At 51.3% G+C, this 12,308-nt stretch overlaps 3 protein-coding genes across 3 annotated transcripts; 2 read left to right on the forward strand and 1 right to left on the reverse strand.

Annotated features, from left to right (window-relative positions):
* Window positions 1–68: 68 nt before the first annotated feature.
* Window positions 69–4,677, forward strand: LOC138720914 (proto-oncogene Mas-like). Its single transcript, XM_069857339.1, has 2 exons — window positions 69–485; window positions 1,483–4,677. The coding sequence occupies exon 2, from the start codon at window positions 1,544–1,546 to the stop codon at window positions 2,489–2,491; it is 948 nt and encodes a 315-aa protein (XP_069713440.1). The 5' UTR covers window positions 69–485; window positions 1,483–1,543; the 3' UTR covers window positions 2,492–4,677.
* Window positions 4,678–6,988: 2,311 nt separating this feature from the next.
* LOC138720740 (mas-related G-protein coupled receptor member H-like) lies at window positions 6,989–8,159 on the reverse strand. The gene has a single exon (XM_069857089.1). The coding sequence runs from the start codon at window positions 8,111–8,113 to the stop codon at window positions 6,989–6,991; it is 1,125 nt and encodes a 374-aa protein (XP_069713190.1). The 5' UTR covers window positions 8,114–8,159.
* A 2,386-nt stretch (window positions 8,160–10,545) lies between these two features.
* On the forward strand, window positions 10,546–11,514 carry LOC138720741 (mas-related G-protein coupled receptor member D-like). The gene has a single exon (XM_069857090.1). The coding sequence runs from the start codon at window positions 10,546–10,548 to the stop codon at window positions 11,512–11,514; it is 969 nt and encodes a 322-aa protein (XP_069713191.1).
* Window positions 11,515–12,308: the final 794 nt, after the last annotated feature.

A 12,308-nucleotide genomic window follows, 5' to 3' on the forward strand; every position in this document is an offset into this window, starting at 1 on the left:
ACGATTGCAATGAGAGGAGAAAAGTTCAGCCAGTCCAGAGAGACGAATATTTTGGGATTGGGGTTGCTTTAAAATGAACTGAAAGAGGAACCAGACGTGGAAAAAAAATCTGCTTTTCCCATAGGTCTGGTGTCTGGGACTCCTTTCTCTTAGTCATTTCCTGTATGAAGCCAAGACGAGATCGTAATCAGAACCCTGATAGTGTCAAACGAAATGAAATCGTTCCCTGTTTGCAAGAATCCTTGAGAAAACAACCTGCTTGGCTAACACAGAGAAGATCGATTCGTGAAAGGACCTGAAGAAGTCCCCACGCTGAACCCTTTGCAGGCTCACCAAGGCGGGCTTTGGTCCAGTTTTCCAAGTGATAATTCCAGGAAACCTCTTGAAGATCTGATCCCGGGGGCGGCAGCTGGCAAGTGCTCGGTGATGCGAGTCTGCAGGGCGTCTGCTCCAGTGAAGTTCTCCAGGCTGTGAGAGAAAAGAAGGTCAGACTTTTCTGGTTGGGTTTGTTTTTTGCAGCCTAATCCGTGCCTCACCTTGTTGGGTTTGAACCTTTTGGTCGATGGGCACCAAATCTCTTGGATAAGGTAGGAAAGGGTGGTAGGGAAATACTGAATCGAGTGTCCCACTGAAGGAACCCAGCAGCTAAGTAATGCTAACCAGAATATTAGACACCCGAGAACCCCTATCACATCCACTCCTAAAACCCCTGGATCTTTGACATCTCCGAGGACAGTTGTTTCACCTTGTTCTTTCCCTCCTCCAGATCTGTCCTGTCCAAAGCCAGCAAGGAGGCATCTCCCTAGCTTTTCCACTTCTGTACATGTTTCGCACTCATTTCGTAAACATAGAATGGTTTGGGTTGGAAGGGACCTTAAAGACCATCCAGTCCCACCCCCTGTCATGGGCAGGGACACCTCCCACTGGATCAGGGGCTCCAAGCCCCATCCAACCTGGCCTTGAACCCCTCCAGGGATGGGGCAGCCACCCCTACTCTGGGCAACCTGGGCCAGGACCTCCCCACCCTCACAGAAAAACATTTCTCTCCAAGATTTCATCTCCATCTCCCCTCTTGCAGCTCCAAACCCTTCCCCTCATCCTATCCCTGCCCTCCCTGATCCAGAGCCCCTCCCCAGCTTTCCTGGAGCCCCTTTCAGCCCTGGAAGCTGCTCTAAGGTTTCCCCACAGCCTTCTCTTCTCCAGCCTCAACAACCCAACTCTCTCCTCATACAGCGGGTTCTCCAGCCCTCAGATCATCTCCGTGGCCTCCGCTGCCCTCGCTCCAGCAGCTCCGTGTCCTCCTTGCGCTGAGGCCTCCAGAATTGAACACCACATCACTTCTTGTCTTCCACCTCTCCTGTCCCTCATTTCTTTCTGTTCTCCTCCACGTGGCAGCTGGGGCACAGCCACAAAGACCTGAAAAGCCTGATGTGGGGAAGAGCAGAGTTGCTAACATGTCTCTGTTTCATCTTGCCCCTCCAGCTCCGTGAGTGGGAAGGAGAAGCAGCAGAGGTTTCGTAATAAGCACATTTTTTTTCCTGCCATGGAAAGAATTGATCCTGCTTGCTGGAACCAGCCTGGCGAGATGGAATATAACAGCACTTGGCATCACAGGCTGCTGAGATATGAGGACGATTGCTGCAACTGGACCGACTGCGAAGATGGTCACTTGAGCAAAGTCCCTGTCACGCTGCTCGTCTGCCTCTGCGGGTTGGTGGGGAACGGGGCCGTCCTCTGGTTCCTCGGCTCCTGCATCCGCAAGAACCCCAGCACCATCTGCATCCTCAACCTGGCCGTCGCCAACTTCACCTTCCTCCTCTCCATCACCATTGCCCTGGTGCTATTTTATGTCCCGCAGAGCCTTTGTCACCGGCTGGGCTCACGGGGTGTGACAACTACCTTGAACATCACCATCCTCTTCTCCTTCACCGCCAGCGTCTACCTCCTGGCAGCCTTCGGTGCCACGATGTCCCTGTCTGTCCTCCCACCGTCCTGCTGTCCCTGCCACCACTCCCCAGTGCTCCTGTGTGCCCTGCTCTGGGTCCTCGCCCTCCTGCTCGCCGTCACCCTCTATTTCTACCCAGTGATGCTCATTATCTTCGTCCTGAGCTACCTCTTATCGGTGCTCACCTTGATTTTTTCGGCTCTAACCCTGCTTGCCAGGCTCTTGTGCTGTTCATGGCCGTACCCTCCAAGGAATCTCTGTGTGGCGGTCCTGCTAGCTGTCACCTTCCCCTTCTTCACTGCTGATTTTGGTTACTGGCTCTTGCTAAGAGTGTTTGATTTTTCTGTTTTTGTCTTCAATGCCTCTTTCCCTCTCGCCTGTGTGAACAGCAGCATCAACCCTCTTATTTATTTCTTGGCTGGGAGCTGTGCAAAGAAGTTCACCCTCTCTGCTAAAGCTGCTTTCCAAAGGGCTTTCGAAGATGTAACAGAGCCCCCAAACAGAGGAGAAGCTCCCAGCAAGAGCTCAGTGGAAACAGCTGTCTAAACCTCTGCAACACCCCTGTAAGAGAAGATGCTGAGGATGGAGGCGATGGGGTGAGGACAATGGCTCTGTTGTGGGTCACGTTGCAGCTGAATGTCACAACTGGGTGGCACGGGAGCTCCTGCCTGGGGTGGAGAGTGGTGTGAAATCCCCATTGGAATCTTTTGCTTTGCAAGCTTCGCTTTAAAACTGTCAAAACCCACCAGTTCGGAGCTCTCCCTGTCTCAAAAGCGACCTTGTTCTACGCCGCGTCCTGCAATAACAAAACGGAGCTGAGGAAGCTCTCAGATCCTGCCAGTGGGGAACGTTCTGGTGCGTCTGCTCCAGAGCAGAGCGTAGGTGGAGAAGAAGACTTGGTGCAACTCCTGGGCAAACCCTTGCGTGTGCATTTCCAGCGCTGACACATGAGAAGAATATGTGGAGCCTTCCCATTCAGCAAGTAGGCATGTGTTTGGGATCGCCCCGGGAAGGCTTTCCCCGAAACGCATCAGCGTCTCCGTGAACTGAGTTGCGTCTCCACATCACGTGGGGCGCCTGCACACGGAGGGTTTTTGACTGGAAGTGCTGCTTGTGGTTCCTCCCCCTTCCCTCCAGGCTGGCTGGATGAGTAGCTTGAGCAAAGGTGGTTGTGCAACCCTGGCTTGAGGTCTGCGTCCACTTCTGCTGCGTCGGTTCCTCGTGTAGGACAGCAAGAAGAGGAGGGTTAAACAACCCCCAAAGCCCAGCCCTGCCTGCAGACTCTGTCAAGACTGGATTTTCCATGTGAAAGAGAATGAATAAAAAGAAGAGAGAAGGAAAAAAATGGATTTCTGATGGAAAAGACCCTGTTGAAGCCATGAGGACTGATTCCTCGTAGCCTGGCTCAGGCATTTGCTGGGTAAAAGAGGTGCCAGCAGCTCCTCTCTCCCCTCCGTGGTTCTCAGCCCTCACTGTTGAGGAGCTGGGGAGGGTACATCAGGTCTCATTTGTCTGTGAATGAAACCACCAGCAAATCACTGCTCTTTGAGCTGATTTGTTTTTGTTTCCTGGAGCAACTTCCCACCAGGCTGCATTAATTTGAGTACGAGCCCAGGAGAAAGGTTGGGAAGGTGCAGTTGGCAGGGAGGGCAGAAAAGGCATCAGCAGTGCAGACCCAGGAACTGCTGATATCCTGGACCCAGGATGGTGACAGAAGTTTCTTTACCCTTTTGCTTGTTCCTCAGCCCAGAGGAACAGGCTGGAAAGAAAATCCATCAACTGGTGCAGTAGAGGTACAGAGCCATGGTAACTAAACCCATAAAAACTCTCTGGTAAAACCAAGAAGCTCGGATAGTTGATGGCCTGGGTGGCTCTGTAGGCAACAGAGATCCCAGGAAGGAGGAAAATGGATTATGGTCCTTCTACACCTTCCTTGGGAGACACTCCTAGGTGGTGGGAGCCCTTTCCTGGACAACAGGTTGTAGCTTAGAATGATTTTACTTTCCAAAGGGCAGGAAAGCGGGAGACGGAGAGGACAATCCCTTCTCCTCTATGGAAAACTCCTGCCCTGTTCTGTAAAACAACTCTGATAATAAATGCTGTTTTGATGTTTAAACCCATCATGTGTTTTCAAAGCATGACTCACCACCACGGGTTATATTTGAGCTTCTCTTTCTAAAAAAAAGTGGCACGTTGGTTACCTTTGGATTTAAGGCAGTGGGAACTATGCCCCACAAGGAGGACCCATCCTGGTGGGCTCAATTGATCCTGAGGAAAGTTTTCAGAACGTGTGGGCAGCTCCACCACTCTGCTTCAGCTCAACTGGAGGCTTCTTACAGGGAGATACATCTCTGCTAACTGCAAGAATCCCAAAGAGACGTCGCCTGCTGCCCAGGCTCATCCCAAATATTCCAGGCACCTACCCTAGGGTGAGGTGCACCATGTTCTGGAGGTACCTGTCTTCCTCATAGCATCATAGAATCATAGAATCACCAGGTTGGAAGAGACCCACTGGATCATCGAGTCCAACCAGAGGCTTTGGAATGAGAAGAAATGAGCCTCCCTTTGTTCACCAGTAACAAGCTGTGCAGTGAAGCCCAACTGTTTATTCAAGAAACTTCGGGGTCAGAGCTACCATGTCAGAAACAAACAAACAAAAAAAATTCATATTTAATTTAGGAGTAGTAAACAAGTGAGTACAATCAGGATGCATGGTCAGGCATCAAAACAACTGCACAGAGGAGCTGCTCAGCTCCTCCTGAGGGTGACCAGGTTCAGAATGGATGCAGTGAAGAGCTTCTTCTTGATGCTGAAGCTGGGGAACCAAAGGTTGGCCCATTCTCTACCCACACAGGGTAGTGCTCCTAATTTCTATCAAAATAAAGTGTCCTACCCATCTGGTTCCATGATTTTCCACATTTCAGGCTCTTTTGGGTGGACACAGAGGTGTGTTCAGTGGAGTTGCTATGAAATCTTTGCTGCGAGCAATGAGAATACAGGAACTGGTGTCTCTGACTTGCCAAGACCAGCAGGTCTGGTAATCCCCTGTCTTGCTTCACGGCATGTTCGGGGAGCACTGGGTGAGCTGTGCCAGAGCAGGTTCCCATCTCAGCCTCTGCAGCTGATTTTTGCCTGCCGTGCCTCTCTCTGCCATCTCAGAGGTGATCTTCAGCATCATCCACCCTGGCTTGCACCCTGTGCTCTCCCTCTTCACCTTGAAATAATTCCTTTCCCAAATCGGCACCTGTTCTGGAGACAGTTGTCCCCATCTCCCCTCCCAAGTGTGGACAGGGCACCCACAGCCTTGGTGCAAAAGGGTTTGAAACCTCCGTTTCATCCCTGAGGACAAAACTAGTCTTGAAAAGCGAAACATGTCTCGAAATCCTCTCTTGGTTTTCCTTTAGGGACCGATAGGAGCGGGGCTGGAGCAGATTCCCTGCCTGCTTACTGTGTTATCCAGTCCCTGATGACCCCAGCAGGGAGGTGACAACCTCCACCAGGTGATGTCTTGTCATCTGAGCACAGTCTGGTGCGACCAGCCATGTTCCCTTCCCCAGGGAGAAGCACCTTGGGTGAACTTGGCATGAATGTGAGCACCACTAATGCGCCGCTTCCCCCGGCTCTCTTGAATCATAGAATCATAGAATCACCAGGTTGGAAGAGACCCACTGGATCATCGAGTCCAACCATTCCCATCAATCACTAACCCATGTCCCTCAGCACCTCGTCCACCCGGCCCTTAAACCCCTCCAGGGAAGGGGACTCAACCCCCTCCCTGGGCAGCCTCGCACACTGCCCAATCACCCTTTCCAGGAAATATTTTTTCCTAATGTCCAGCCTAAACCTCCCCTGGTGGAGCTTGAGGCCATTCCCTCTCGTCCTGTCCCCTGTCCCTTGGGAGAAGAGCCCAGCTCCCTCCTCTCCACAACCTCCTCTCAGGGAGCTGGAGAGAGCAATGAGGTCTCCCATACTTTTCTCAGAACGGTTTAACCCTGGAATTAAGCAGTGTGGAAAGCTCCCACTTCAAGAGAACGTTTCTTCCCCAGCTCTGAAGCCCCACCTGGCCTTGGTTTGCTCCCCTTTCCACCACCGGGCAGTGCAGGGCTGGTTCTGCTGAGGGGCTCTAGGCAGCAAAGCAAGGATGCTCTGTCTGATCCAAACCCCTCTCCTGCCATCTAGAGGCATCAGCCCAGCAGATGTTTGTGAAATCACATCTGGATGTGTCCCTGCAGCCCTCCAAGCCTGAGGTGTGGGAGAGCAGCAGGACCTGGAGCTCCTGCTCCTGCTCTGGGAGTCATAGAGTTGGATTAGGTTGGAAATTAAGATTGGAAATTAAGGTTGGAAAAGACCTTTAAGATCATCCAGTCCAACCATCAGCCCACCACCACCGTGCCTACTAAAACCTGTTCTGAAGTGCCACGCACAGCCCTGGAGGAGGCAAAGGGGTTCAGTTGGGTGAGGAAGAGGGGTTTTGGTGGGTGGGAGCTGCTACCAAGCCTCTTTTCACAAGGGTATCCACATCAGCTTCCAGGAGCAAGTGGTTCTCCCAGGAGCCCTCACCCTCCACGTCGCATCGGGACAGCAGCAGATGTAGGTGCATGGCCAGCTTTGCTGCTGGGATGTCTCTGACACTTCCCATGAGATCAGGGTCTCCAAGCCTCATCCAACCTGGCCTTGAACATCTCCAGGGATGGGGCAGCCACAACTTCTCTGGGCAACCTGGGCCAGTGGCTCACCACTCTCATCATGAAGAAATTCCTCCTTGTGTCTAGTCTAAATCTGCCCCTCTCCAGCTTATACCCATTGCCCCTCATCCTGTCACTCCAAGCCCTTGTGAAAAAATCTCTCCCCAGCTTTCCTGTAGCCCCTTCGGGTACTGGAAGGTCGCTATAAGGTCTCCCTGGAGCCTTCTCTTCTCCAGGCTGAACAACCCCAAGTCTCTCAGCCTGTCCTCGATGGGAGCTGCTCCCCCTAATCACCACAAAACTCATTCATTGAGGGAGGGGAACCAGAGTTTATTCTCTGGGGCCAGAACAACGAGGGTCATTGCAACGGGGAACACGATCCATGTTCTGGGACTGACCTTGGTGGGTCGCTGCCGTGCTGGGTCTGTGCCACGTGTCCTCGTGCCTCCATCCCCCAGGCTGCCTGTGAGGCTCCACATCTCCAGGTGTCCTCCCCAGCAGGTTCTTTTGGAGTGGTCTCCGTCACTGTGTCCCCAGGCACGTGGCTCCCCTCCTCGCTCGCCGCTTTCTCTTCAAACACGTGGCGGAAGGCGACCTTGGCGGAGCTGTGGAATCGCCGCTGCCGGCAGCTCCCCACCAGGAAATAAATGATAGGGTTGATGCTGCTGTTCATCGATGCCAGCAGGTAGGAAATGTGGAGGTAAAACAGGTTTAAATAAATAGGATCAAGGAAAATCACCACAGTGAGCGGAAAGCCAAAGATGAACAGGAAGATCACGCTGAGAAGGACCACAATGTAGAGTTTCCCTGGGTGTCGTCTCTGGGAGCCACACTGGAGTTTGAGGAATAGGGAAAGGTTGGAAAGGAATGGGAATAAAGAGAAAATGAGAAAGTTGACGATGCTCACGCCTCGCGATAGGCGTTTGCAGCTTATAGGCAAAGGGAAATAACAGCCGATGAAAACCAAAGAAACAAAAAGTCCTGCGAGAGCCCAGAGAAGCCCACACAGGATGCCCGACAAGCGCTTGGGGCGGTGACAGCGGTACCAGATCGGGAACAGGACAGACAAGCACCTCTCCATGCTCATTGCCGACAGGAGGTACATGCTGGCAAAGTACCAGAAGAGGAAGAGATCCATCAGGATGTAGTTGGTCAAGCGGTATCGGAAGGAGACAAAGCAGTAGGTTGTTGAAATAATGTGCAATATAAGCCTCACAAGAAGGAACAGGAGCAGAGAGAAGTCTGCGATGGCCAGGTTGAGGATGTAGACGGTGAAGGGGCTCTTCTTCAATTGGAAGCCCACGTACCACAGGACCATCGTGTTGCCCACCAGGCCACACAGGCAAATCCCGACACAGACACTCGAAGTTATCAACATCCGATTGTTTTCTGTCACGCACTCTGATTGATTAACTGCCTGTGAGGCTGCGTGTCCAGGTGTCACGTAGGTCAGAGAGAGGTTCGTTGTGTTGGTCTCCACCATAACGAATGACCCCGCTCTGGGCGGCCGCTTTCTCCCTCTCCTACCACTTCCTAGGAGATATGAGGAAGGAGAAGGGCGTGAAGTATGGTGGTATTCCCAGAACTCACTGTCTTTCCCCACAGAAAGACCCATGCCAGCCTCAGGCTGCACCAGGAAGGTCCATGCCCGGGTCAGGCTCCCACCCCTCCAGCACTTTCCATAGCCAGGAGGCATCTCCCACCACCCATCTCCAGGCTCCTACCTCCTGTTGTGCTGCTGCAGGAGCTCCAGCACACGGGGTCTCCAGACTTGCCAGGAGAAAGAGGGTGGTGGCTGCTCTGGCCGCTCCAATCTGCTTTGGGCTCGTGCCTGAGGAGCAGACCTTTGTCCGGAGGTCACGTCTCGTGGTCAAGAGGCTCACAGCCTCATCATATTGGTGACAGCTTCCCCTCACGCGTCCCGTTGATGGCGATCTTGTCAGTAGGGGGTGGCTGCATCACCCCCTTCCTCTCCTTCTACCGTCTTCGTAGAATCATAGAACAGTTTGGGTTAGAAATGACCTTAAAGATCGTGCCGTTCCAACCCCTCCCACTGGATCAGGTTGCTCAAGGCCCCACCCAACCTGTCCTTGAACACTTGCAGGGAGGTGGCATCCCTAACTTCCCTGGGCAACCTGTGCCAGTGCCTCCTCACCACCCTCCTTGTGAAGAATCATCTTCCAGCTTTGTCCTGCCATGAGAGGGGCTTCTGGCTTCTTCTATGTGTACCTGGTTGGCCAAGACATCCCCCTGATCTCTGTGGGGTCACTTTGCCCCCATACAGAGGTTTCTCCATCATGTGTGGCAAAATCTGGAATGTACTGCAAGTAGCTTAGCTCCAGCCCCAAACCCATGGGGGAATCCATCACGGAGCCAAGGGCGTCTTCTGCTTGAAAGCAAAGGAGGAGAGAAGAGCATCTCTCTGCTTGAAATCATCCTTGGAGGACATTAGTTCTGGGGGTGATGAGCATAGGCAATAGCTCCCAAGAAAAGGTATTTAAAAAGTGGAAAAGATGAAAAAAGGAGAGAAAAGAAATAACGAAAAAGCCAGTCTCTGTGAGGCTAAAGGAGGAAATTGTGTGACAGGAACCATTTGTAGATAAGAGCCCATCTGCAGCACTATGCACCCCACAAAAATGTAATCTCAGAGGAGACATATGTGTGTCAGGGATGAGATTAGAGGCAGTGGGCAAAGCCCTCGTGCTGTTCTAGATCTGAATATTGGTGATTTCTCAGAGCAAGCTGAGACAAAGCCAATTCCCTGCTTCGCTGGTTGGTGTTACGGGGGCTCTGTTGGCATCCTGGGTGTATAATGAAACCTGGGAGGGCAGAGGAAGGACCAGGCATGATTCTTCACCTGAGAAATGATGGGAAGAAGAAGGAGTGTGAAGGCCATGGGACTGACAAGGACTTCCAAGAGGTTTCTGCTGGTTCATTCTCATTGTTGATGGTCCCTGACTCATCTCACTCATTCTAATCTTTCTGTGTTCCTCTTGCCCTGCCAAATCTCTTCCACACCATCTCCTTGGTGATGGAGGATAAAGATTAACAAAGGAGGAGGAAAGAGCTAGAAGAAGTCTTCCGTCATTGATTTTGAACAGCAAAATCCAGAAGACCATGGCATGGTAAGCTGAACTTAAAGGGATGTAAAATTATCTATGCAATCATAGAATCACCAGGTTGGAAAAGACCCACTGGATCATCAAGTCCAACCATTCCTATCAATCACTAAACTGTCCTCCACTTCTTCATAGTTTTAGATCTAGGAAATAGCATTTAAAATGATGCTTTACAGAGTCTGATTTTTTTTTTTAATGGGATCACACCAGATCAGCATCTTCTGGTGAAGAACCAAGGAGAGGAAGGGGGTGACGTGGCCAACTCCTACTGACAAGATTGCTGTCCGTGTGACATGTGAAGGGAAGCTGTCATCGATGCGATGAGATTGGGAGGGGAGCCTCCTAACCACAGGACGCGACCTCCAGGCAAACATTTGCTCCTCAGGAGCGAGGGAGGAGGCCAAACAGAGCGGGTGGCCCCGACAGCCATCACCATCCTCTTTCTCCTAGCAAATCTGGAGGCCTCAAAGAGGTCCTGTGTGCTGGAACTCCCGCAGCAGCACTGTTCCCAGGAGAACCAGGAGGTAGGAGGCCAGGAACAGGCAGCTGGGAGATTTCTCCTGGCTTTGGAGAGGACTGGAAGGATGGAAGCTTGTCCTGGGCACGGCAGGGGATGGGATGGGACCTCCCTGGTGCAGCTTGAGGCTGGTGTGGGTCTGTGGGGAAAGACAGCGAGTGCTGGGAACACCACCGTACTTCATGTCCTTCTCCTTCCTCATCTCTCTTAGGAGGTGGTAGGAGAGGGAGAAGGTGGCCGCCCAGAGCGGGGTCGTTTGCCATGGAGGAGACAGTCACGATGGACTTTTCTCTGCCCTACATGACTTCTGGATATGTGGACTACAGGCAAATAATGGAAGAGGAATGCTTAGAAATATCTTATATACTTATGGTCTCTGCAGGCGTCTACATGGGAGTTGCTCTCTGTGGACTCGTGGGGAACGGGACGGTTCTGTGGTTCTTGTGCTTCCACATGAAGCAGAACCCTTTCACGGTCTACATCCTAAATCTAGCCATCGCTGACTTCTTTCTGCTGGTCTTGGTTTTTCTGCTCTCGTTGGCAGCATTCAGTTTAGTATCCATTTGCTCCTGCGCTTACAAGTACCTCGCTTTGTACAATGATTTTGAATACATCGTTGAATTTCTGTGCCACTTCTTTGACCTCAGCAGCATGAGTCTCCTGACAGCAATCAGCACGGAGCGCTGTATCTCCGTCCTCTTCCCCATCTGGTATCGCTGCCACCGCCCAAAGCACTTGTCAGGGGTTGTGAGCGCGATGCTCTGGGTTTTCGCTGGGTTCTTTGTTTCCTCCATGTATCTTGGCTTGAACCTCGCTGCAAGCTACGAGACAATAATCGCAGGTGTAGCCATCGCCATCGCCATCACTTTGTCATCAATCGTGTTTATTTCCAACCTGACCCTGTTCCTCAAACTCCGATGCGGCTCACATAGGCGGCAGCCGGGGAGACTCTACGTTGCTATCCTTCTCAACGTGATCTTCTTCTTCACCCTTGGTCTTCCTTTCAGCATCGAGGTTTTCCTCCACCTTCCAATTTCACGTGAATTGCTTCCTGACGGTTCGGTTTTTCTGCTGGCGTTGCTGAACAGCAGCATCAATCCGGTTGTTTACTTTCTGGTGGGGAGCTGCCGGCAGCGGAGATTCCAAAGATCCGTGAAAATTGCCTTCCGCCGAGTGTTTGAAGAGAAGCTGCTGAATGAGGAGAACAATGTGCCTGGAGGCACTGTGGTGGTGGAGAACGCTCTATAAGGACCTGTTGGTGAGGAGCCTGGAGACATTGGGGTGAGGAACCCTCTATAAGGACCTGTTGGTGAGGAGCCTGGAGATATTGGGGTGAGGAACCCTCTATAAGGACCTGTTGGTGAGGAGCCTGGAGACATTGGGGTGAGGAACACTCTATAAGGACCTGTTGGTGAGGAGCCTGGAGACATTGGGGTGAGGAACCCTCTATAAAGACCTGTTGGTGAGAAGCCTGGAGACACTGGGTTGAGGAAATGGCTGGGCTTTGAGATCCCTTCCCCCCCATATCATTCCATGATTCAATGATTCTATGATTCTATAGTTATAGTAATTTAATTTTCTCGTTTATTGTTGAAGATAACTTCAGCTAGGAATAAAATAAAATAAAATAAAATAAAATAAAATAAAATAAAATAAAATAAAATAAAATAAAATAAAATAAAATAAAATAAAATAAAATAAAATAAAATAAAATAAAATAAAATAAAATAAAATAAATGGAAAGTGCTTGCATGGGAGGGATTCCTGCCAGGTGACCCCACTATAAACACAGAGATCCCATAAACACAATCAGTGGAGCTGAGAGCGTAACCAGATAGTGGGAGAAGACAGTTGAGATGACATTCCCTTTCATTTTGTCTTTCTTGGACAATCAGGCTTGGTTTAGATCGGATAAGGCTGAGGGATGGTATTCCTTCCCCTAATGTTTCCTACAAAATTCATTTCCCGTGCAAAGCTTTACCCCAGATCCCACCAAGACCCCAAGAAGAGGCACCCTGATCCAGTGGGAGGTGTCCCTGCCT

This window comes from Phaenicophaeus curvirostris, chromosome 5 (genome assembly GCF_032191515.1).
Source record: "Phaenicophaeus curvirostris isolate KB17595 chromosome 5, BPBGC_Pcur_1.0, whole genome shotgun sequence".
NCBI lineage: Eukaryota > Metazoa > Chordata > Aves > Cuculiformes > Cuculidae > Phaenicophaeus > Phaenicophaeus curvirostris.

What these genes read in the sequence shown, in the direction of transcription:
- LOC138720741 (XM_069857090.1), top strand. Translation starts at nt 10,546, where the DNA reads ATGGACTTTTCTCTGCCCTACATGACTTCTGGATATGTGGACTACAGG.
- LOC138720914 (XM_069857339.1), top strand. Translation starts at nt 1,544, where the DNA reads ATGGAAAGAATTGATCCTGCTTGCTGGAACCAGCCTGGCGAGATGGAA.
- LOC138720740 (XM_069857089.1), bottom strand. Translation starts at nt 8,113, where the DNA reads ATGGTGGAGACCAACACAACGAACCTCTCTCTGACCTACGTGACACCT.